This window comes from Marmota flaviventris, chromosome 9 (genome assembly GCF_047511675.1).
Source record: "Marmota flaviventris isolate mMarFla1 chromosome 9, mMarFla1.hap1, whole genome shotgun sequence".
In the NCBI taxonomy this organism is placed as follows: Eukaryota; Metazoa; Chordata; class Mammalia; order Rodentia; family Sciuridae; genus Marmota; species Marmota flaviventris.
In genome coordinates this window covers 129,064,459-129,091,873 of record NC_092506.1, presented here as the reverse complement: position 1 = coordinate 129,091,873, position 27,415 = coordinate 129,064,459, and the positions used below count along the sequence as shown (strand labels likewise).

At 34.0% G+C, this 27,415-nt stretch overlaps 1 protein-coding gene across 1 annotated transcript in view; it reads right to left on the bottom strand.

Annotated features, from left to right (window-relative positions):
* LOC139707033 (zinc finger protein 420-like) overlaps positions 1-27,164 on the bottom strand; it is a gene marked incomplete at its 5' end in the record, with an annotated part of 35,723 nt that extends 8,559 nt beyond the window's left edge. Inside the window, 3 exon segments of the mRNA XM_071617011.1 lie at positions 1,204-1,442; positions 25,484-25,538; positions 25,541-27,164. Of these exon segments, the coding sequence (XP_071473112.1) occupies positions 1,204-1,442; positions 25,484-25,538; positions 25,541-27,164 (1,918 nt within the window).
* Between the last annotated feature and the right edge of the window lie 251 nt (positions 27,165-27,415).

Genomic DNA, 27,415 nt, shown 5'->3' with positions numbered 1-27,415 from the left:
ATTGTAATATAAGGCATACATTTTGGACAAAATCTGTTCAATGTTCACTACTGGTATGATTTTTCAGATGTTCAATGAATTTAAAATTTGAATAAGTTTTGGAAATATTATTTAACTTTTTAGGGTTTCTGGGCACAATGTATTCTCCAAAAATCACTAGTGTTTAAGAAACATGTGGCTATGAAATGTTTTTTTTTTTTTTTTTTTTTTTTTTTTTTTTTTTTCCCATTTGTATTCTCTCTAAACAGTATGTATTCACAGGTGCTGAGTATTGGTGAATAAATTTTGAAGGCATTGTCACATTGTCAATTTTCACATTTCAAAACTTTCTCTTAACTATGCTTATTGTGGTGAGGATTAAAATTTGACCCTTTCTTAGAGGAATTGTTCAATGATTTCATTTATAAAGCTTCTCTCCAGTGTGTTTTCTATGATGTCTAGTAATATATGATATAGAATTTAAAATGTTTCTACATTCTTTACATTTATATGTTTTCTTTCCAGAATAAATAGCATGGTGGTGAAAAATAATTGATTTTTTATTAAAAGCTTTGCAGCATTGTTTCCATTTGTAGGGGTTCTTTTCTGTATAAATTCTGTTGTTAATAAGGTTTAGTTTCCCTTTAAAAGTAGTATCACTTTATTCACATTTCACATTCATCAGGGTGTATATTGTTTTATTTTTTATTAAAAGTTTTGCCACATTATTCACATTTGTAGGACTATTCTGCAGTGTAAGTTCTGCTGTGGTGGATAAGGCCTATTTTATTGGTAAAAGCTTTGTCACTTTCCTTACATTTGTAGGGCTTCTCTTGAGTGTGAATTCTTCTGTGGCAAATAAGGGTTGATATTTGAGTAAAGCACTGTCACATACTTTGCATTTGTGAGGCTTCTCTCCAGTGTGGGTTCTGCTGTGGCAAATGAGGTGTGATTTTTGACAGAAAGCTTAGCCACATTCTTTACATTTGTAGGGCTTCTCTCCAGTGTGAATTCTGCTGTGGCAAATAAGGGTTGATATTTGAGTAAAAACTTTGTCACATACTTTGAAATTGTGAGGCTTCTCTCCAATATGAGTTCTGCTGTGGCAAATAAGTTGTGACTTTTGACTGAAAGCTTTGCCACATTCTTTACATGTGTAGGAATTTTATCCAGTGTCAATTCTTCTTTGGTAAATAAGGTTTAAGTTTTTACTAAAAATTTTACCATATTCTTCACATTTGTAGGGCTTCTCTTCAGTGTGATTTCTGCTTTGCTTAATAAAGTTTGATTTTTCTTTATAAACTTTATCACATTCTTCCCATTGGTAGGGCATCTGTCCAGTGTGGGTTACTCTGTGGTTAATAAGACCATTTATTTTACTAAAAGCTTTGCCACATTGTTTATATTTGTAGGGCTTCTCTCCAGTATAAATTCTCTGGTGGTGAACAAGGCCTGATTTTTTATATGATTTCTGGTGTTCACTCTCACTTGTGGTTTTCCATATTTTCTTTTGTTGTAAATAGTCAAGATCACAACTTCTGTATTTCCCATTTATCACTTTGTGAAATATATGTTTTATGCCCTTCTCTGGTGAATATTCTTGGGTATCACGTGGAGTCATGGCTGAAATAAACAAACAAAAAAAAAGATGCCTTATAGACTGGGATAAATATATTTTGCATACGTAACATAAAATTAAGGTAAAATAAGTACATAAGGAGTGTAGCAGATTAGTAAGTCCAAAGTCATCATAAATCCAAAAACATATCACTTGAATAAAAATATACAGACAAAATTACCTTGAGAATATTACTCAAACTCTTGTAGGGACCACAGTATCCAAGAGGAGTAAATTATTAAGAAGAGTAATATAATAAAGAGAAGGAAAGTGTGTCACTTTTATCATCCACAGCTTTTTGTCCTCCATAAGATATAATTGTATATTTAGGAAATATCTATCAGCTACCTTCACTGTCAGTAAAATAAAAAGAAATGTCAAACATCTACAAACATTTGTGATTTTTTCAAAGGGTATCCAAAAACTGGTTTTTGTCTACCATGACAAAGAGTGATGAAAATATCTAGTAGATTTTGAGTGATAATTCCACAAATTTTCAACAAGGGTAAAGAGGCTATGGACTCACCAACAATAAAAAATTTAAAAAAAAAAGAGGCTATGGACTCTTAAAAAGAAATATGAACAAAAAATTTACTAAGAAATATACACATATATGTCTATAAAATTTTCCATAAAAACATTTTAAAAGACTATAAAAACCTTGTATAGCCTATGACCATAATACTTGGATGAAGTCAACACATGACAATCAAGTATACTAAATTGATTTTTACATTTTTAAATTGGTGTGATATGATGATTTCTTTCATTGACAAATACAACTTTGTTTATTTACTAAATATATCATGGTATTTTATACTGTATATATAAGGTAAAATGAGTAAATAGAATAAATTAACACAATCATTATTTCATATAATCATCAGTTTTTTCTTACAAGTATTGCATTCCTTCTACTAGTATTTATGAAGAACATAATACACTCACCATGTGGTAAAACAAAAATCTTGACCCTCTTATGCTCAATAAAATAAAAATATGGAGATTTTGACTATAATATAAACCCTACACAAAACACAGTACCTGGTGAGCAGAATTTTACTCACTAAATATTTGACTATCACATGTGAATCAAATGCTCCTGCAACTTAATTTATGCCTGCCACATTTCACTTAATGCAAAGTCCTGCATATATATCTTATAACACTTTAAGAGAGAAAATATTTTATAACTAAATAATAATAATATAATAAGTACAATATTTTTACACCTTTGATCATTGATACACAAATACATTGAGTCCCTAGCTTTAAAACTGAGAACTATGTTGCACTAAAAACAAAAGCAGAGGTATCTCTTCAATTTTCTGATTTAATTGTTCATGGAATCATATTTAGTACTGGCATTTCTGAAACTTTAGGTCATCCAACTTTTAATTTTTCATGTGTGGTGCTTGAGATTTGCCCTAAAAATTCTACATCAATGAATAACAACACAAGTCTTTTTAGAATTTTTCGAGTCATGCTATTTCTAAATATCTGTGACTTTCCTAAACATGAAGTACTTTTCCATGGCTTCCCAATTAACAAATGTTAAAAGGATGCAGCACTGTTCTTGCCTATTTTTATTTACTTAACAGATTTTATACTTTTTCCCCCAAAATGGACTACATAATCTACTGTTGGCTCCTTTAATGAACAAATAAAAAATAGTACAGCAAACATAAACAAAGAGAAGTATGGCTTAATCCAAGTGACAAAAAAAGAAAAAAAAAAACATTAAGAATTGAACATCAGGATACTGACAGTTATGAATTACTCAAAGAACACTAAATAACTATTTAAAGAATGTTTGAAGAGTGAAATTGAGACAAAAAGTATAAATATAAATAAGCACAAATTGTGTATGTGAATAATTATTTAAGAAAAAAAATGAGAGGGGCATTCCTAAGCAAGGCTGATCCAAAACATGTTTACTTTTGAATAATTTCTGAATATTTACATAAATGCTTTATGTGTTTTTATATGAGCATCATACGTTAACAGAAATTTTAAAAGTTATGTTTATCAAATAATTAGGTATGTCAGAATACTAGCAACAACTTGTGATTCAGTAAAAATCTCAAATTGGTTCACTTTCTATTTTAATATTTTATTATTCTCAAGCAATTACCCTTGCTCTAACACTGGGACATGAAATTTTATTTATTTATTTATTTAAATTTCAGCAACAATTTGGTAAACATTATTTTTTATTCATTCATTTTTTTCCCTTAGTATAGGGGATGGTAGTAAGCATCACCTTATCACTGTCATTATGTATATTGAAATGACAAAATGACACATTACTATGTCACCAAGCCTGTCATTAAACTTGCAATCCAGCATTATATGATACCTTCATTGCAAAAATTCTTGCAATGCAGCACAACACATGGCTTAACACATTTATTGTAATATTTTTATGCAATTAAATTTTTTGGTAAAATGATGTGGTTAATGATCAAGTCACTTAAAACTGTGTCCTGAGCCTGGTATATTCTCAGTAAATTTTAACTGAGTTTAGTGGGCAAAAATCAGTGTTTTAAAGGATATCAATAATACAATACAGGTACTCTGGTTTGGATAACTGCCCCATAATTGTCCATGTATGAAATGTTTGTTCCTAAGAGTTTTTTATTTAGTGGAAACTTTACAAGAATAAAGCATATTGGGAATTGTTTAGTTCATTGTAGAGTATGTACTTGAAAGGAATTGTTGACACCTAGTGCTTTTTATGCCATGTTCTCCTGCCATAATATGCTCAGTCATCTCAAACATAAAGCTGTAATACAAGCACTTATCAAGCAGAATCTTCAAGACTTTGATTAAAAATAAAATTTTGTATTTGTTAGTTGATTATCACTGTTATTTTTCATATTTAAAAAACAAACTGGCAAATTGGTGGCCAAAGTCATGAGCACATATCTTATGTGTCTTTGCAACTCATTCATCACAAATATTTATTTAAAGTAGTGGCTTTTAGTTTTGCTATGGATGATAATTACTTTCAAATATTTCAAAAACAGTGATGCCTGGATTCCTCTCCAAGGATATGGATTACATTGTTTATTGCATTTTTTTTTTTTTAAATTAAAGAGCCCTTCAGATGACTGTACACTTTAGAAGAGCCAGAAACCATTGGTTCACAGTTGAAAATCCATTAGCTCTGTGTGGTTTCTATTGTGCTGTGTGGATTTGTCCACTTCAGCCTTTAATGTGGGGGTTTATAGAGAACAGATTTGCCATGTTGAAAACAATAAAATAATGATCTTCTAATATCTTCAGGTGTTTAGTCAAACTGCTGGTAGAGGAAGTATTTTTTCCAGTAGATCTATCTTGTTCTCTTGCTTTCATATCAAGAAACTGTTTCATGAGAAAAAAAAAATGTCTGGGTTTAGTCTAGGTTAAAAATCATGAACACGAAAGGGAAAAAATAAATTAAGTTGCAGATATACTCTGTGTTATGCACATTTTTACTATTATTTTGAAGTGGTAAACCCTTTCTCCACAGAAAAGCCCTCTTCACCATGGCTGATTTTAGTACTGTCAGCAAAAGAGTCTCTGTGAAAGAGTTCAATGTAGATAAACTTCCTATTTTTCTGTCACTCTGTTTACTTGGCCACTGACCGAGAAGATACCAACACTCCAGGTGCTGGACACCCTCTCATTAGTTTTTCACAAATATATCCAGTATAGTACTTTGAGGAAATGTGTAAACAAGGACTCTGGCCTTGAGCTGAGCTTCACAGAGATGTCTACATTTTTAAGATAAGTTACAAATTGGCTCCATGGTAACAGCTTGCAAGGGGAGGAAAGAAAGGGGAGAAGAAGCTCTCCCCTTCCCAGGTGTTGTCCTTGAAGAGTTAACTTGCCCAGAACAGTGAAAAAAAAAGCTGATTTATGTGAACTTCTGCAGACTGTGAACTTCTGAGCCCCTCCCCTTATATGCTGGGTATAAAACGCTGAAACTCCCTGAACTTGGGGTTCAGGGGATTGATTAATTACAGCAAAAACTGTGCCTTCTGAACCTGGCTGCAGCTAAATAAAACTGTTTCCTGCTATCTTTGGTGCCTTGCCTCGTTTGTCCCTACAACACCATGAGTACAAAGGAATTCTAAAAAAGTATAAAAGGAGCAAAATACCCCCACTTCCTTGGCCCCCCTTCCCTGGGACCTCTTTTAAGAAGTCTATCTCTGTTCTATCATTTAAGTAAAACTTGCTTTTTACACTTTCCTCAGCATTTCAGGGGTTCAACCTTCAACATCTGAGAAATGGAACTTGGCCCTCAGCCACAGAGCAATATCCCCAGCCCTATAAATTTAGAGACTGGGTCTCACTGAGTTACTTAGTGCTTCACCATCGCTGAGGCTGGCTTTGAATTTGAGATCCTCTTGTCTCAGCCTCCTGAGCTGCTGAGATAACAGTGTCCCACCATGTTTGACTTCTAAATCCTTCTGTCTAAACTAGAATACTTTTTTATTTTTTATTTTGCAAAGGTCAACAATCTTTTATTGCACTTTCCAAGAGGCACGCGGTAGAGGGGAGTGCCAAGCTGCCCTGCTTACAGAGAAATTGTGAGCCCAGAGGTGGTTAGAGGGAGGGGGCCAACGGCAGCCTGCCCATTGGCGACAGGGTGGGAGATGGTAACCATGGCGATAGCCTTTGCCAAGGGCCAGAGCCAATGGGGGTATGCTGGGAGCTGTTTCAAAAATCTCCCGGGAACAGCAGCCTCCGCAGCGCATGGGGGAGGGGAGGGGAGGCCACAGTGCTGCAGGGACAGTCCTCCTCAACTTTGGTCGCGGGCAGGCCGGGTGCTCAATTGCAGCCCTTGGGCACCTTGAGGATGCTGGACTTGGCCACCTTCTTCACCTTCTTTCTCCCCGCTACTGCCGATGCCCTTGTCCTTGCCAGCAACCTTCTGGGTGTGCACTTGCTGGCTTCGGCACTTTTGGCAGGTCGGGGGTCCCCACGATGAGGCCCCCCCTGGCTTCTTAGGCTTGTGCGCAGCGGGCGCGAAGGAGGGTGCACCACTCGCTGTCCTCCAGCTTCTTGGGGTTGAGTTGAAGGAGCTGTTGGCGCCTGTGCCCTTGACCTGCAGCAGCCTGGCATTCTCCACCAGCGCACACTCAGCACTTGAGGTAGGTGGGCTGTTCTACTGGTGGAACCACACCACTTTCCTGGCTTCTGCATAGATGTTGCCAGCGTGCTCGCCCAGCCTGCGGACCATCTCCACCACCAGTTGGCTGGACTTGCCTGGCTGGTTCTTCTTGCCGCTGCTCCTACGCTTTGGGCGGACTGGGGGCTTGTCGCCATATGCCGCAGCCACCACTCACACTCGCTGCTCTCTTGGGCCCCTCTTCCAGCTTGGGCTAGGAGCGCAGAGCATCTCTTGGCAGAGCAACTGCAGCAGGGCTTGGGGCCAAGTGGCAGGGCTGGGGCATGGCGGGCCAAGCGAGATGGGGGTCCAGGGCGGGGGTCCAGGGAAGCTGGGGTCTCGGGGAGGGCTAGGGGGAACTCAGGCTTAAGCACGATGCTGCTGCCGCTGCTTTGAGACAGCTGTGCCATCTGGGCATCAGCGCTACATTCTGCTAAACCAGAATTCTTTGTTCAGAAGATTCTTATAGAGATCTTTCTCCTCCTGTAAAACAAATGGAAGACCCAGTGTTTATAAACATGAGGACTTTTTTTTTTTTAAAAGGGTTTGAGGGAAACAAACTTCTTGGTGCTTTTCCATGGAGAGCAGGTGGTGGGCAGTTAATAATACATTTGAGGTTAAGTTGTTCAGACAACACAAGCAGAATTTATGGATATGGATTATTTTTATTTCTTTTCCCTATTTCTGAAACTTTGTAGGTCCACTTATAAGTTTTTTCAAGTGAGACATCCTTAGGTTGAATTTCGATGATTCACAGATGTTATTATTTTTATAAGAATGTGTTTGAAAACATTTATTCTCTGTGTACCCAGTTTATGTAGGAAATTAGATCCATGATATCTCTTGGCTAGGAAGCCTGTATAAGGACTTTTTCCATCTGATACTGAGGACAGATTTCATAGAAAACTCAACCATATGAAGGTTACATACCTTTTTCCCCCAGGAGGACTTCAGCTTTGTTTATCCAAGTGTGATCCTAGATTCTGGAGCTTGTTTGAAATGCAGACTAGTGGTATATGTGAACCTATGGGAAGCACCAGACAAGATTTGTGACTCTCAGACTTGAGGGTATCACCAGGATTGCTGGACTAGTACAAAGTACTGATTCAGTAGTCTGGGTGGGAGCCTCAGAATTTTAATTTTAACAAATTATCACATGATGCTGATGCTGCTGGTACAGGGACCATACTTGGAGAACCATTATACTAGAGTGTCCTCATTGTACATTTTTCTCCTCTTTCCTGATTTCTTACTCCTTCAAATAGCTTTTTAAAAACAGATTATCATATCCTTTAACTTGATTAAAGGGGGGGGAAAGCATATTTTTTGTGATGACCACACCAAGATTGCTTTTCAGCATCTAATTTCAAAGCAAAAAATCTCTTTAAAGCTTGGTTTTAAGTCTTATCTATAGGTTTCTCTTTCTCTTTTTTTCTGTAAGTATTCTTTTTAATGTTTAAAAATTATTTTAATGTAGATAACATGTTCTTATGGTTCAAAAGTTAAAATGACACAGGCATGCCTGGGAAAATCCAATTTCCAACTCCGTTATTCCCCCCCTTCACCCTTCTTTCTTACATAACCTCCTTTAATTTATTTCCCATAGATGTCAATTGTTTCCTTTTATAGTAGGAAAAATGCCAGTGTACTATATTCTTTGTATATAAAATGTAGCATAGTATGTAAGTAATTCTGTCCCATGGCTTATTCTTTATATGCTCTTAAGATCTTTTCCAATTAGTATTTATTTAGAAAGAATATAATATTTATTTATAGAAAACACTTTAAAAAATACAGCTGTGTTTAAACAGTGTCTATTAAGTTCCATGTTTACTTAAACAGCCCCCCTGTTTGGTATTTGGGTTGTCTCTATGTTTATCACAGACCTTACTGTGGTGAAACAGCTTTTATACGTATCATTTTATACATGTGCAGGTCCATCTGTGGGATACATTCCTAGAAGTGGGATCTCTGCGCCATTGGCAGTGCATTTATAATTTTATTAAATACTTCCTTTCTTAAGTATTGCATGATTTTAAACTCCAACAAGTACAGTTGCTCCTTGTTATCCATGAAGGATTGATTTGAGGACATTTGTATTTTAGGGATTGGCTAGATTCACTTAGCATAATCTGCTCTAATGCCATCCATTTCTCTGCAAATGCCATGATGTTGTTTTTTTTTAGTGGTGAGTAATATTCCATTGTGTATAAATGCCACATTTTTTTATCCATTCATCTATTGTAGGGCATCTGGGTTGGTTCCACAGTCTAGCTATTGTGAATTGTGCTGCTATGAACATTGATGTTGCTGTATCCCTGTAGTATGCTCTTTTAAGGTCTTTTGGGTATAGTCTGAGAAGGGGAATAGTCAATCAAATGTTGGTTTCATTCCCAGCTTTCCAAGGAATCTCCATACTGCTTTCAAAATTGGCTGCACCAATTTGCAGTCCTACCAGCAATGTAAAAGTATACCATTTCCCCCCACATCCTCACCAGCACTTGTTCTTGTTTGACTTCATAATGGCTGCCATTCTTACTGGAGTGAGATGGTATCTTAGAGTGGTTTTAATTTGCATTTCTCTGATTGCTATAAATGGTGAGCATTTTTTTTTCGTGTATTTTTTGATTGATTGCATATCCTCCTCTGAGAAGTGCCTTTTCAGATCCTTGTCCCATTTGTTGATTGGGTTATTTGATTTCTTGTTGTTTATTTTTTTGTGTTCTTTGTTTCTTTGTACATTTTGGAGATTAGAGTTCTATCTTAAGTGTGAGGGATAAATATTTGTAGCAGGATGTAGGCTCCCTATTAACCTCTCTTATGTTTCTCTTGCTGAGAAAAAACTTTTTAGTTTGAATACGTCCCATTTGTTGATTCTTGATTTAAACTCTTGTGTTATAAGTGTCCTATTAAGGAATTTGGAGCTCGATCTCATGAGATGGAGATTAGGGCCAACTTTTTCTTCTAATAGATGCAGAGTTTCTGGTTTGATTCCTAGTTCCTTGATTCATTTTGAGTTAACTTTTATGCAAGGTGAGAGAAAGGGATTCAATTTCATTTTGTTGCATATGGATTTCCAGTTCTCCCAGCACCATTTGTTGAAAATGCTATCCTTCCTGCATTACATGTTTTCAGCACTTTTGTCTAATACAAGGTAGATGTAATACATCACCCTGATTACTAAACCAGACAAAGACACTTCAAAGAGAGAAAACTACAGACCGATATCTCTAATGAACATAGATGCAAAAATCATCAATAAAATTCAGGCAAAATGGATACAAAAACATATCAAAAAGATCTTGCATCATGATCAAGTAGGATTCATCCTTGGGATTCAAGGCTGGTTCAATATACATAAATCAATAAATGTTATTCACCACATCAATACACTTAAAGATAAGAACCATATGATCATCTCAATATATGCAGAAAAAGCATTCAACAAAGTACAGCATTCCTTTATGTTAAAAACACTACAAAAACTAGGGATAAGAGGAACATACATCAACATTGTAAAAGCTACCTATGATAAGCCTCAGGCTAGCATCATTCTAAACAGAAAAATTGAAGGCATTCCCTCTAAAATCTGGAAAAAAACAGGGATGCCCTCTCTCACCACTTCTATTCAACATAGTTCTCAAAACACAGGCTGGAGCAATTAGATGAAAGAAATTAAAGGCATAAAGATAGCAAAAGAAGAACTTAAATTAGCACTATTTTTGGATGACATGATCCTATACCTAGAAGATCCAAAAATGTTCTACCAAGAAACTCCTAGAGCTAGTAAATGAATTCAGCAAAGTGGCAGGATATAAAATCAACACACATAAATCAAAGGCATTCCTGTATATCAGTGAAAAATCCTCTGAAATGGAAATAAGTACAACCTACCCATTCACAATATCCACACACAAAAAAATAAAATACTTGGGAATCAACCTAACAAAAGTGGTGAAAAAACTATACAATAAAAACTACAGAACCCTAAATAAATAGAAGACCTTAGAAGATGGAAAAATATACCTTGTTCATGGATAGCAGAATTAATATCATTAAAAAGGCCATATTACCAAAAGTACTCTATAGGTTTAATGCAATGCCAATCAAAATCCCAATGACATTCCTCGAAGAAAGAGAAAAAGCAATCATGAAATTCATCTGGAAAAATAAAAGACCTAAAATAGCAAAAGCAATTCTAATCAGGAAGAGTGAAACTGGTGGTATAGTGATACCAGATTTTACTACAGAGCAATAGTAACAAAACCCGCATGGTATTGGTACCAAAACAAGAGGGTAGACCAATGGTACATAATAGAGGACACAAAGACATTGTGTTTTGCATGTTTATTTTGTAACCCATGACTTTGCAGAATTTGTTTGTTAGCTCTAATAGTCTTTTGATTGATATTTTTGGATATTTTAAGTATAAGATAATATTATCTATAAAGAGTATTGATTTGTCTTATTTTCCTATTTTTACCCCCTGTGATTTTCTTGACTAGTAACTCTGGCTAATATTTCTAGTACTATATTAATTAGAAGTTGTAAGAGTGGACATCTTTTTTTTTTGTAGATGTTAAAAGAAATATTTTGGTTTTCCTCTATTTATGTTTACTTGGGTCTGGGTTTTTAACATATATTAAATTTGATGTTGAGGTAAATTTCTTTTATACCTAGTTTCTTCAGTATTGTTTTATCATGAATTGGTGCTGAATTTTATCAAAGGCTTTCTATACATCTATGTAGATGACTAATGATTTTGTGTGTTTAATTGTATTTATGTAATAAATTACATTTTATTGATATCTCTATGGTAAACCATCCATTGCACATCTAGGATAAATAAAGTTAGTCATGAGACATAAGTTTTGTTGAATAAAATTTGCTAATATTTAAGAACTTAATAATAATGTTTAATATCTAAGTTTTCAGTGATGTTGATCTATAGTTTTCTTTCCTTGATGTGCCTTGGTATGAGTGTGATACTGGCTTCATAGAATGAATTTGGAAGTGTTCCATGTTTTCTATTTAATGGATAATTGGTATTTCTTCTTGTATAATAGAATTAATTAATTGTCTAAGTGAATAAAGATGAGAATCACTTTGTGTCTGGACTTTTCTTTGTGGGAATGTTTTCTATTACTGCTTCTATCTCATTGCTAGTTATCGTTGGCTATTTTTTTCTCTTGATTCAATTTTTGCAGGTCATACTTGTCTAGAAATGTGGTTATTTCTTCTAGGTTTTTCAATTTATTTGAATACAAGTTTCCAAAACACACTATAATAATTCTCTTGATTTCAGTGATCTCATGGTTATTTCTCCCTTTTTCTTTCTGATTTTATTAATTTGGGTCTTTTAAAATCTTTTAATTAGTTTGTCCAATAACTTACCCAGCTTGTTTATCATTTTAAAGAATCAACTGTTCATTGATTTTTTTTTTCTTTTCAATATATTTGATTTTGACTGTGATCTTAATTATTTTCTTTCTTCTACTGGTTTGGGGATAGGTTTGTTCCTTTCCAAAGACCTTGAGTTGTATGATTAGGGAAGTAGAAAGAAAGGACATCTGGTTATGTGGTCTCCCTGTGTTGTGTTGGGCAGGCCAACCCTGAGTTATTTGGCTCAAGTGATCTTTCTACCTCAGCCTCTGAAGTATCTGGGACCACAGGAATATGGAGTTATGAGGGAGATTTCAAGTTGATGGTATATAGAAGGTCACTTTCCTCACTGCTTCATGACATGAAATCATATGGGAAGTTTCTCAACCATGTGGGTGCCCAAAAATGGTGGTGGTGGTGGGGAAATTTAACCAGAATTTTATAGTGATCATTCAAAGTGATTGGGGACTCAGAAAGTTGAATATAATAAAGCAAGGAAAAAATCCCCATTTCTACATCAGCTGCCATGCATGGCATAAGTCACAACCATCCCTTTGTGAGCACAGTGGAGTGATAAAAGAATTAAAGAAACCCACATTTTAGAATGTCTGATATGTATCTGGGTATGGAGAGTTTATTGGTCAAGAGTGTAGCTTGGCTAAAATGAAAAATGTGCTTCACAATATCCTTGTATGGGAAAGAAGCCAATTCTGTCCCAGCTGCATGTGGAGGACAACAAATAAAAATTTTTGCAGCCACAGTGCCGATGCCAGAAGCAGGAGGAGCTGATTTTTTTGAAAATCTGAGTTTGGCCCTAAATACAGACCTGGCTAACACACCTGCATGAGATAGAGTGTGCCTAAGTCACCAGAAGAAAATCAAACATGGAGAGGAGTTTACATAGTGGACTACTAGTTGTGAAAACCTACCCAGCTTTTCCACTCCTCATTCAATCTGGCTGCTTGAAGGACCAGCTGAGAGATATGCAACTGGCCAGGAATTTGAAAGGACAGAGAGAGGAGAGATAGAGTTTGGAGACTGACCCCAAGACCAGGAACATGTCCTTTACCATATGAGTGGAATGCAGTGGAGATCCCTGGGGTGCAATGTTCCAGTGTGAACCAGCAATTGCTAGGCCCTGGTGGAGCACTGATTTAAAACTTCCAAACAAATTGGCATTTGGTGGAGAGCATGGAGCCCACCTAATTCTTAACCTACCTCCAAGAGTTCCATTTATGTGATTACCTTTCTAACTCTAGCAAAGCCACCTTAAAACATTCAACTCTTTAGGCTATTACCTGTACCACATTCTCCTTGGCCTCATCCATCTGGATAAGTGCCTCTGCATTCTTAGATTCAGAAGTAGTGTTCAGTTGGGTCATGGAAAGACTGTGGAAGGAGGCAATTTTAGCATACTGGTGAGGTTTCTTGTAGCTGCAGAATAGAGACTTCAGCTCCAACAGTTCTACTTAGTCCAGAGAACTGTGTTCCATATTCTACATTGAGGATATTTTCTTCTGACAATGTTTGCTTCTTTAATTTATATCCTCCTAAAAATGAGTCATTTTTAAAAATAGGGAATGATGATTAATTTTAGTTTCCCATTTGTACTAAGTTTAATGAGTTCTACTGATACAACTTACATATGGAATGTCATCTAGAGATTTTAAACATTACTTATTTGTATACATATTATAAAAGAGGACATGAGTTTTAACTTGATATTTTATAAAACTTTATTTTATTTTCATGTGATGCTGAGGATAAAACCCAGGACCTCACACATGCTAGGCAAGTGCTCCACCGCTGAGCCATATCCCCATCTATAATTTAGCATTTTTTTATTTATAAACTTGCTTCAGAATATTAATAAATAAAATAGAACTACTATTGATGTGAATTCTATACTTTGAGTAATTATAAGTTTTTAAACTTTTAGAAGGAAATGAGATTCCATGTTCAAAACTTCATTTCATAGAGGGCCATATCACAATGCCATAAACGACTTATATATCTCATAAAGTCTTTGGATCCAATTTAACTCAAAAAAATTAAAAATTTATGGACCCTGGACTCTCAGTTAGGAGATGACAAATAAGAGGATCATGATAAAAGGGTTTGGAAGCACACTGAATATTTTTGAAACTCAAATGAACATGCTAGTAATTTCCCATTCCTGGATTAAAAATACACAGGAATATAATTTAAAAGTTTAGAGGAGGAATATTTGTGTTCATTAGTTCTTTATGTATTAGTGTCACGTGTGTTCATATATACATATATGCCCTTTCCAATTTGTGTCACAATGGAAATGTCCGAATCTAATTTTTCTTAAAGGAACATTTAGGTCAGTGGAATGTCATCCTACCCTGATCACTGTACTTAAATTTATGATGTTTTCACAAACTCAGTTGATTTTTAGTTTTTTTTCTTTTGCTTGTTTGTTTTTTGTCTTTAGCATGAACAAATAATTTTAAACCTATCTCCATCTCTGGTCACAGAAACACAAAGAACAAGATGACACAGGAAAGCCAAAGTTGTGGGGAAGGAAAGCAGGACTTTGATTTTAAATAACTACATCCATCAGAGGGACAGACTGCCCTGTAGGACTCCTTGGGTTTCCCAGTAATGACAGCTTGGCATGTGTGAAGAAGCACCTCTCTGGTTTCCTATTTCTTTACTGTAAGATTCAACAGATTTTAACTTTATGAACCATATAAATTTACTGACCATCAACTATTTGAAAACTCTAAGGCTAGATTCTGGGATGAGGAGTTCTTTAAGCCACTGTGCATTTTCTAACTTTCATGGTAATTGCACTGTAATTTAGAAACTGTGTGATTACCAAGAATTTCTAAAAAAAAATATTCTGTATTAGAAAGAGACATATAATTGCAAATTACTCATATAAGCATATATTACATTAATACATCTGAATAAATGAAGCATGTGAGATCAGAAAACAAAAACATGGACCTACAACTCATCACACAGCTATGAAAAGTGCTGTAATTACAAAGCAAAATACTTGTCTTTTAGGTCCAAAGCATGTGTTTTCAAAGTCCTCTAGCTAATAAATATCTATATTATCTTTATTCCAAATTTATTGCTGTGCTTTCATTATTATAATGTGTTTGAAGGATCATGTGTTGATCTAGTGTATGATTTCAAACAATTCCCTTAAAAGTACTAAAAATTTTCTCTTAACACCCATCACTAATTTTATTAGTACCATAGTTATATGTGAACTTTGAGCCTACAGGAGAAGTTTACTTAAAATTCAAAAATTTTCTGTCACTGAAAAGGTAGAAGATATATTATATTAAAGATGACTTTATTGTCTGGGAAATAGAAATATGCCAAAGGAATTATTTCCAGGAATTTGGTCATTTTGGGGGTACTGATCTGTGTATAATAAGTGAAATTTAATTGTATTTGAAGATTTATGGAAATATGCTTCAAAATAAATGTGCCTTGAGAGAGAATATTAGTATACTTAGCTTCTACAACTATTTCCAGAAAATTTACATAATACAAAAATTACATGAATTATGTAGAAATGCTATTCACTGTATCTTTATAGTATTTTGAGGAGATTCATTGATTTGGTATTTTTGCCTCAAATATATTTTTTCAAAAATAAACAGAACTTGGTCATTAAGCTTTTTGTTTTATATGATATCATCAATTTATGATGACATTATTATTCTCTTTTAAGCCCAACTATATATAAAAAATAGTGATTCTTTTTCTTGGTGCCATGTTACCTTCCAAAATTCTTAGTTTTTGTGAAAAACAATGATAATTTTGAAGTGCAGAGTTATATCCATATAAAGCATATTTTCTTTTCTCCAATTTTGATTATTCATCTAATTTATATTAAAATGTATTGAACATGTTTGATTGTGTATTATAAGCCCATAAACTAAGCTAACTATTTTACTTAGAGATCTGGATCTTCAAATATACACATCTATTTTACCCACAATGAATTAAAGTAACAAAGAGAAGCATAAAATGAGATAATCATCCATAATGAAAAAAGGAGGTAATCTCCAGTGAGAAAAGACTTCAAAGAACTTCTGGAAAACAGAAAGTCTGGAAGCAGATGAAGGATGCATTTGAGTTCTAATTAGGGCTTACCAGGGGGTAGATTAAGACCATGACTAGGCATATTGGAAATCTATAAATTAGTATGGTTCAGATCAGCACATTTGAAATAGAGAAGAAAGCAGGTTTGGGCACACAGAATATGGGGTTGCAGTCTACTCTCAGAGGAGGCTTCTGCTTACTCCAAGTGAAATTTTGGAGCTATCTTGCACTCTCATAGTTGTTTCTACTTGAGACATGGAGTGTGATTTACATGAGGCTCAAATAGTCTTGAGTGTAGGAAGACTGAATGGTCATATCAAAAAAAAAATCTTTTCTACTGATGAAAATATTTTGAAAAGACCACTTTCAGCAATTGTCTGGGAAATGAATCCTTCAGTCCTAATGGTGCAATAAAGCACAGTTCCCTATAGTGACACCACAAAAATTTACTTTGCAGTCTAAGTTCTATACTTAGTTTATGGTACTGGTGAGACTCTATTCCTGAAGAAAACTTATAAAAAGGGAAAACATTGCAATTAATTACTGTTTTGACAACTGTGTAGACTGAATGTCAAATTAATGTTCATCTTCTGCTGTTGATTTTAGATGTCCTAAATGGACTTCTTTTGGTCTCTATAAATTAACAGATGGAGTGAAACTCATACTCATCCCCAAATCATTTGAGCCTCCTCACCATACATTTCTCAAGACACAACTACTGCATTGGTCCTTTTACAATTCCTGTAGGGCAAGTGAGTACTAAAAAGTAGAGAATTGCATAATCTGTTTTCAAATTGAATCATCTGATTTTTATCTCTATTGCAACATGGAATCAATGTCCTTCTGGTAACGAGAGTGAATTGACCTAGCTAGGATTGTAATTTTTCCTCTTGCTTTCTGTTTATTTATTACATAAAATTTAGAATCCTCAGGTGCAGTTTAAATTTTAGTTGGAATCTTGTTAGACATTCTGATGGAAAAGTGTCATCTTAAATAATTAGGATTTATAAAACTGGAGGATGCAGAGGCATGGTGTAAGAAAATATAATTGCCAAGTTGGTTAATGGGAGTGATTGTGAGGGAATACTCTTCAACTTTGACACTCTAGCTCCTGGATCTATGTAGTCTATCTCTTGATAGCACAACCTGATATAATGATGTGAAATTTAAGAAGTGTAAGCAACACCATCACCTGTTCCCGAATTCTACTAGGCGAGTAGCTTTTTATTTTTATTTTGTAGTTGAAAATACAGTGAATACCATGGTCATATAATATCTTTATTTTTGTTAACTGTGGTCTGATTCAATTTTAGGCATGATCTATTGGCACTTTGTTAGTGGTGCTTGCTTAGGATTTATTGTCTGTAAAAGCAAAATGTAAAAAAAAAAATGCTTGGGTTTTTCTAGTTATAATTATTTCTGGGTTAAAAGAGATCCACTTGTTAATTTATTATGAGAGAATGATGAAAAGAATGATGCTGTCACAAGAACCTAGAGACAGACCTCTCCTCCTAGCTGGCAGGATATTTGGAAGAAGCATTTGATAGACAAAATTGCAGTGACTGGAAACCACTATGTTACTCAGTCCTCAATCATCCTGTGCATCATCAGAGGCTGGATAAAACAACTAGCCAAGTCAAGTTGTCAACTTGGTTGTCTTGTACAATGACCATGATGTATGTGCTTTGGTATTTGATAGCATGAAATCCCATATTTACACTGCATTGTCTCTCTCAGAGATCCATCCTGATTACTGTACCCCCCAAATTTTATCGTCTTACAAAATTCCTTATAGACAAGTCTTGATTTCTTCCTATTAGTTATGTACCTTCTTACCTGAGGTAACTTCTTTTTCCACGTGTAATTAAGGATGAAGTGTGCTGCCAAGTATTCTGATCTTTGGAAAGAGATTTTTTTTTATTTTTATTTTTTTATTTTTCAAGGATAACGCTGAAAGTTACTGTACAATGGTGTTATTTTATTTCAGCTTACTTCTAAATGAAGCTAACTCATATTTATTTCTAGTAACATTTTGATAAAGGTTGGCCAATTTCCCTTCTATCTGATTCACAAAGGGACCTTTTCCTAAGGAGGAAATGAATAGGTGTTGTATTACTTCTTTGCTTTAAAATTGATTGGGGTTTTCTGAGAAAGAGAGTAACTTCATGACTATCTTCTTGATTAGTTATTTGCTTAGTTATTGGTCACACTCTACAAGTGTGACATCAGGTGAAATGTAAAGGAAGATAGAGAGTAAAATAAGTAGAAGATATCAATTGATTATACTTTTGTACTGAAGTAAGGTTTTTCAAGTACTATATGACTTGCATATCTCTCTGCCTTCCATTTAAAATAGAAATGTAAAATTCATCTTTAATTTTATGTATCACAAATAAACTTCTAAAAATAAAATTTACACCTATTTTTTTCCTAATTCTGTTCATGATTTCTCTATTCTCTTGATTATATGAATTTTTTATAACTGATACTAACTTGATAATCTGTGTCATTTCCTGGTTTACAAACACTTATTGATTTTTGTCTCTTTTGACTTATAGTGGGCCTCCAGTGACGAAGGGAAAGACCTCTTCCTGTCTGCTTCTCCCAACCCTGCTCCAGCCTCTCAGCTTCCCAGACCCTCATGCAGTTGGTTGTAAATTCTTGCTGAAGCTCCTCTACTGTCAACTTTTCAGGACTAAAAAAATGAAAAATTAAAAAAAAAACACTTTAAAAAGCAAAATGTGGAGGATGAAAGCAGCACATATTTTTTTGTAATTAGACTTTTTAAAAATTTTTTAACATTTGTCTTTTTAATGTGGGTCAGCCACTGATACTTGATCAAAATAACCATTTCTTTGTTGAGTTCTCATGACCAAGGAATAACCACACCCTCAGAACAAAACAAAACACACACATACAGAAAAATAAAACACACAGAATCATCTTTAACCTAATATTTTATATAATGTCTCAGATCCTCATAACTTTGCTCACAAGCTTCTGTGTTCAGTTGAATTGTAACTGCTTTTTGTATTTGGAGAGAGTGTGACTATTGAACTTGACACTTTTTATTCTGGGCATCTTGGTGGATTCTGGTTAGATAAAGTGGGTGAGAGGGTGAAGGGAAAGTGGGGAGTTCTTCCCTATTATAACATGAAGTTTCCCCACAGTCTGCTCTCAGCTGCCAAACCTCAAGTTTTTCTTACACTGGTGTACTTTGATTATTCTTACTTCCCCTTTATCCATAATTTTTACAGAAGCTTATCAAATTACACTATTAAGAACAATTTTAAAAATAAAGTTATAGTTCACCTCACCATTCTGCACTTGTTATTTATGGTTTCACTCACCTGCTTGCCTGTTTCTGATGTCTGAAAAACAGACATATTATTTTCCACATTTTATCCAGTTTCCTACATGTATATACTGGAAAGAAAGAAAATAAGGTCTGGAAATATTCTATTTTTTTTGAATGATATAATCAAGAAAATAAAATTTAAACATGCTAAATATATCTACAGAATTTCTCAAGTAGCTATGCTTAAAACAAAGAGAATATCCTGTAAAGAAAATCTATAGTCAGTTTCAATAAAGCAAGAATAGAACCCAAGTATTTATCATTAATGATGGGCTATAGATGATACATACAGAATAACCTCAAGATTTAAAGGAAAAATTGTATTCAACCTGGTATTCTAAACTGAAGCAGACTGTCCATCAATGATAAATAAAAATAGATCTTCATAAATGATAAAAATCTAAAAAGCAATTTTCTGTGCCTCATTACAAAGAGGGTTACTAAATACAGAAGAAAAATAAAACAAAGGGAGCAGAGTTTGTGGACAGAAATAGTGGCTCTAACTACAGAGCTCAAGAAAGTTATGCTGATTCTGCAGTAGACCTTGAAAATAGTTTTTTTTTAGCATACCTCAGTCCTACCTTTAAAATGATGCTTAAGCTAGTAAGTAATCAATTGATGGAATGTAGCAAAAGTTAGAAGATTCTAGTGACCTATTTTTTTTCACCACACACAAAAAAATGAAAATTAGAAAATACTGGAAAAACAAAGTGATGAAAAAGAAAGTAAAAGCCCACTAAACACAAAAAATGGAAAGTCAAGTTCTGCATATGAAAAACAGTAAAATGTGCACTTTTTGTAACATTTAATGGGATAGAAGAAAGTAGTATTGATTGTTCTTGATGGTAAGGACATCCCTCCATTAGCAGCATTCATGTCCTGATACTGGATGTCAGAAACGCTAATAAATTAGAGAAAGAAATCATTCTTACTTCTGGTGTGTGTTTTGTGATGAAAACTATTTTAAAGTCAAATTTGTGAAAATGCTTACTGGTTTTTAACCTTCATAAATTTTCTGTAGACAAAGAATGCAACACATAATTATTTTTAAAAGAGAATAACTAACTGATGAAGCATGAACATAGGGACTTGTAACTATTAAAAAATAGAGTGAGGTGTGGTGGTCTGTACAGATGCTGATACTCAGAAATAATAAAGTGTTCAATGTAGATTAAGCAAGAAATCACAGAACACATATCATTATGATTATGTAAATAATAATCAATAAACACTAAAGCCTTTTAATATTTGACTCATTAGGCCTGAAGAGAAAGAAGTGGGCCCATGAGCTAAATTGATTTTCCTCCCTCTCTCATTGCAATTGGAAAAATAATGGGAACCCTAAAACATTGTGAAGGGTCTTCTATGTATATATTTCAAAATTATGGTCAATATCATACAACTAGTAGTAGATATGGCTAAATTTAGTTTCCTTTTAGAACTTTACATAGTTGCAGAGGCTGCTGATTTGGGTGTAAATTTTGGAAACTACTGTTTTATAGAGTCCGGGTGATTGAACCCAGGGGTGAATTTTCATTCATATATATTCACAATTCTTTGATATTTTGCTTTGATACCTGGTCTCAGTTTCCAAGGCTGGCCTTGAAGTTGTGATTATTCTCCCTCAGACTCTATGATTTTTGAGAATACAGGTATGTACCACCACATCAGGCCTGGACACTCCCTTTTAATTTTTACACACATCTAATAATCAAAACGTTTTTTAAATATTACTGCCTTTCCTTTTATATAAAATATTCAATACTAACTTTCCAAATTGGTCTTCACCCTCACATTGTTTTTTTCAAAAGACCAATCTTCATGTTGAGTAGTTATACTTTTTTTTTTAACCATAACATGATATGCTCATTAAGTTCTATTCTGAGTTAGCAAGTCAATTTTATATATGTTTTAGAAAAACAAATTGCCATAAATTGTTCTGGTCATGCTCTTAATAGAAGTACCTTTTAGTCATCATCAAAAGAAAGATAGAAGGAAATTTGTTAAAGTCAAAAGCTAAGATCCAACAGTGGGCCAGTTCTTGTTTCAACCAGATGTTTATGATTTGATTGCTTTTTTAAAAAACATCATTCTTTGGATTGCTCTGATGGCCTTTCCTATGATATTTAATAGTCAGCTCCATTTAAAAGCAATAGTTTAGGTGAAAAGTGGATACTAAGGTAAATAAATATTTGGAACAAATTAATAGTACTCAATGTTTCTCATGATTATATACAGCTTCCTCCCACCATTCTGAGATTGCAAATCATAGAGCTTTCAATGACTTCCATTCCTCACTACCTTTCACTACTCAGCTAATGCAGAATTAATTTCTCAACAAATTTGCATTAAATAAGTAGCAATTTAGAGAAAACCAGATATAATTTACACCACTGAAATTAAAACAATATATGTGGCAGTTTGCCAAATACTTGGCATATTCAAAGAATAAAATGAAGAAGTTTAACAGAATTGTGGCTTTCCTTTATGTGATAGGGGAAAGTTTATTGTCATGTTGTTTCAAAAAGTCATTGACCACTTCCTTATTAAAAAAATAGTTGTTATTCTTTAACATGGATTTTCTTGATGTTTTAAAGTTTTTCCCATTTTTCTTGCACACTGAGAAGGTATTTGCTGGGGTCAAACACAGTGTGATAATGATCAATCAATTGAATTTTCAACTAATATTATAAAATGTATCTCTGACACATTTGCAATTGTTTTCATGTTATATAGTAGCCTCATGCACATTCAGCATGAGAAGAGGTTGTTCATTAATTTTGGTATCAATACTGGGTTAGGTACATTGAAAAGATGTTGAGAAAATTACATCTATAATAATGGAATCTCCCAATTCACTTTCTGGTTAAATCTCCCTGTCCTCACTCAGGACAGTTTCTATGTAGTTTTTTTTTTTTTGTTTGTTTGTTTTTTTTTTTTTTTTTTTTTATGTCTCAGGAGAAATATTGGTAAAAAATGTATCTTTCACCTGTAGCATAAAAATAAGTGGTCATGTCCTTCATCTTCCTGAACTGAGGACAAGCATAACTCTGAAATATGGTACTGTGAACAGAGATTTTCTGGAGTCAGTCTTGACATAGTTTTGAGGGTGCTGTTCCAAAAATTTCAAAATTTCTCTTACACCATCAGTATTGGATTACTAGGGATCTTACTACATATTCAGAACAGTACATAAGTGAACAAATTTTTTGTTAAGCAAAAATGCCCTGTGCAGCCAGGGATGGCTGAAATACTGATTATACTGAGACTCTGGAAATCTCAGTTATTTTTTTTTTTTTTTACCTCTAACTACTAAATTTTTCTAGCTCAGTAAATCTCTCTCTATTCTTTTTCTTGCTTTTAAAACCAGAGGAGCAATATTTGTCTTTTTTAAATTTCTGTATTGTTTCCCAATTTGACTGAAATAAAACATGTAGAAGTCTTTTGGAATATATTACAAAGCATACAAATGAAAGTCAATAATCATTGTTAATTTTGTAGAGACTCTTTTTCTTTCAAATGCTGTCCTAGCTCAAAGTTAGTAACATATCTTTCTTCAATTACCTCTGATTATATATCCATTCCACCCCCCTAGCATTTGGAAGCCACACTTAACCCACTATTGGTCTTTTGCTTACGTCTTTACAAGATTTTATTTGTATGCTATTGTGTGTTGACCCCATTGATTTTTCTTTCATTTAGTGTAGTTTCATGTATAATTAAATTGTTATAAATGTCTATATTAGAGAGTGTAAAATGTCCCCAGACCTTATTCTTAACCATATGTTGTTGTAAACTCAGTTCTTCATGAATTATATGTAATATCAATAAATTTTTGAATGATATTCAATATGATTTTTTATGGATTCCATGAATAAGAAGCCTTTATCCTATTGTAACTGGTAAGACAACATTTTATGATAAGAAACTTAATCTTTACATACAACCTTCTCAGTTTACCTTACTAACTGGTCCATAGAAAATAAGACTATGAAACATAGCTCATTGATTATTCCTGCCTTGATACAATACTACCCATAGAATAGCAGTGATGTCAGAATTTACTAAAGTACATGAAAACACTGATCATAGAAAACAAAACATTCATTCACAGAAAAATGAAATGGCCCCAATGAGGCTGAAGTCTAGAAGGCCATTATGCACACACAAGAAAGATAAAGCTCTTCTCTCCACAAGAGCTATCTTTACATTTGTGGAAATTCAGTCTCTTCAAATCATTAGGAATTGTTAAAATGTTAAAATTTGTAATTCAAGATATGAAAATCTGGGGCTTTTTTTATATCTATGTCCTTCATAGAACACTTAATTTCACTGTAAATACAAACAGAGAAAATTATAATGATCTGACTTATGCAATTATATTCCATATTAAGTTTTATTAAAATGTGTAAAAGTATTGAGAGATGCTAGAGTATTATTTATTCAATAGTATGTTTTACTGTTGCATAAATAATTTAGTCAAGTGGAACACTTTGACATGATGCAATACATGAGTGTTAACATATAAACAAATATTCAGTTATAAAGACATATTGCATACATAAGGTAAATATAGGTAAAAAAAAATGCACTGTAAAGTGAGCATGATGGTCCTTGCTTGTAATCCAAGCAAATTGGGAAGCTGAGTATTTTCAGAAGTTTAAACTCAGCCTCAGAAACTTAGTGTGATTTCAAGCTACTTGGCAAGACCAGTCCCAGAATTTGAAATAGTGGGGAGAGGGCTTAGGAATGTGGCTCAGTGTTTAAAAATCCTTAAATTTAAACTGCAATACAAAAAAAAAGTGTAAAGTAATACAATTCAGTGTTAAACATCAAAAGATAGATCTCTTATAACTGTTTTCTCTAACATTTAAAAGTGAAAATAGTAATACTTTATTTAGAAGAAAATTATATGCTTTCAAAGATAAGGTTTCTGCACCATGCATGTATGATATTTATGACTGATATTACTACCAAATAACTTGATAATGCTTAATAAATTTAAACAAAAGTTAAACACAACTACTTATATTCTATATTTAAATGAGTTGTGTCTTTTACTGATACTTATATATATCAAGGTTTAATGTATAGATAATGATTTTACTCTCATATTTGTCAGGGTGTTTACTATAAATGTTTAGTTGTTGTATAAGGCATATATTTTGTACAAAATATTTTCAATGTTCACTACTGGTATGAGTTTTCAGATGTTCAATGAATTTAAAATTTGATTAAGTTTTGGAAATATTATTTAACATTTTAGAGTTTCTGGGGACAGTGAATTCTACACCAATCAGTAGTGTTTAAGAAATGGCAATGAAATGTTTTATCCCCCATTTGTTTTCTCTCTTACCAGTATGTATCCACAGGTGCTGAGTATTGGTGAATACATTTTGGAGGCATTGTCACATTGTCAATTTTCACATTTCAAAACTTTCTCTCTGCTAAGATTATTGTGGTGGCGATTAAATTTTTACCCTTTCTTAGAGGAATGGTTCAATGGTCTCATTTATAAAGCTTCACTCCAGCATATTTTATCTGATTTCTAGTAATGTACAACATATAATTTAAAATATTTCTACATTCTCTATATTTATATGTCTTCTTTTCAGAATAAATAGCCTAGTGGTGAAAAAGAAATGATTTCTTATTAAAAGCTTTGATACATTGTTTTCATTCATAGGGGTTCTTTCCTGTATAAATTCTGTTGTTAATGAGGTTTAGTTTTTCTTTAAAAGTATTATCACTTTATTTACATTTCATATTCACCATTGTGTCTTCTGCTGTGGTGAATAAAATTTTATTTTTTATTAAAAGTTTTGCCACTTTATTCACATTATTAGGACTATTCTCCAGAGTGAGTTCTTCTATGGTGAATAATGCCTGTTTTATTCTAAAAGCTTTGCCACATTCCTTACATTTGTAGGGCTTCTCTCGAGTGTGAATTCTCTGTGGCAAATAAGGTTTGATTTTCGACTGAAAGCTTTGCCACATTCTTTACATTTGTAGGGTTTCTCTCCAGTGTGAGTTCTACTGTGGCAAATAAGGTTTGATTTTCGACTGAAAGCTTTGCCACATTCTTTACATTTGTAGGGCTTCTCTCCAGTGTGAGTTCTACTGTGGCAAATAAGGTGTGATTTTCGACTGAAAGCTTTGCCACATTCTTTACATTTGTAGGGCTTCTCTCCAGTGTGAGTTCTGCTGTGGTGAATAAGGTCTATTTTGTGACTGAAATCTTTGCCACATTCTTTACATTTGTAGGGCTTCTCTTCAGTGTGAGTTCTTCTGTGGCGAATAAGTTGTAATTTTCGAGTGAAACCTTTGCCACATTCTTTACATTTGTAGGGCTTCTCTCCAGTGTGAGTTCTGCTGTGGCAAATAAGGTCTGATTTTTTACTGAAAGCTTTGCCACATTCTTTACATTTGTAGGGTTTCTCTCCAGTGTGAGTTCTACTGTGCCAAATAAGGTGTGATTTTCGAATGAAAGCTTTGCCACATTCTTTACATTTGTAGGGCTTCTCTCCAGTGTGAGTTCTACTGTGGCAAATAAGGTGTGATTTTCGACTGAAAGCTTTGCCACATTCTTTACATTTGTAGGGCTTCTCTCCAGTGTGAGTTCTGCTGTGGTGAATAAGGTCTATTTTGTGACTGAAAGCTTTGCCACATTCTTTACATTTGTAGGGCTTCTCTTCAGTGTGAGTTCTGCTGTGGCGAATAAGTTGTAATTTTCGAGTGAAAGCTTTGCCACATTCTTTACATTTGTAGGGCTTCTCTCCAGTGTGAGTTCTGCTGTGGCAAATAAGGTCTGATTTTTTACTGAAAGCTTTGCCACATTCTTTACATTTGTACGGCTTCTCTCCAGTGTGAGTTCTCCTGTGGTAAGTAAGTCCTAATTTTCTACTGAAAGCTTTGCCACATTCTTTACATTTGTAGGGCTTCTCTCCAGTGTGAGTTCTGCTGTGGCAAATAAGGTCTGATTTTTTACTGAAAGCTTTGCCACAATCTTTACATTTGTAGGGCTTCTCTCCAGTGTGAGTTCTGCTGTGGTAAGTAAGTCCTAATTTTCTACTGAAAGCTTTGCCACATTCTTTACATTTGTGGGGCTTCTCTCCACTGTGAGTTCTGCTGTGGTGAATAAGGTCTGATTTTTGACTAAAAGCATTGCTACATTCTTTACATTTGTAGGGCTTCTCTCCAGTGTGAGTTCTGCTGTGGTGAATAAGGTCTGTTTTTTGATTAAAAGCTTTGCCACATTCTCTACATTTGTAGAGCTTTTCTCCAGTGTGAATTCTTCTTTGGTAAATAATGTTTAATTTTTGACTAAAAACTTTACCATATTCTTCACATTTGTAGGGCTTCTCTTCAGTGAGAATTCTGCTTTGCTTAATAAAGATTGATTTTTCTTTATAAACTTTATCACATTCTGCCCATTGGTAGGGCATCTGTCCAGTGTGGGTTACTCTGTGGTTAATAAGATCATTTATTTTACTAAAAGCTTTGCCACATTGTTTATATTTGTAGGGCTTCTCTCCAGTATAAATTCTCTGGTGGTGAACAAGGCCTGATTTTTTATATGATTTCTGGTGTTCACTCTCACTTGTGGATTTCCATATTTTCTTTTGTTGTAAATAGTCAAGATCACAACTTCTATATTTCCCATTTATCAATTTGTGAAATATATGTTTTATGCCCTTCTCTGGTGAATATTCTTGGGTATCATGTGGAGTCATGGCTGAAATAAACAAAAATAAAAAAAAATAAACAATAACTACTAGACAGGGATAAATATATTTTGCATACATAACATGAAATTAAGGTAGAATAA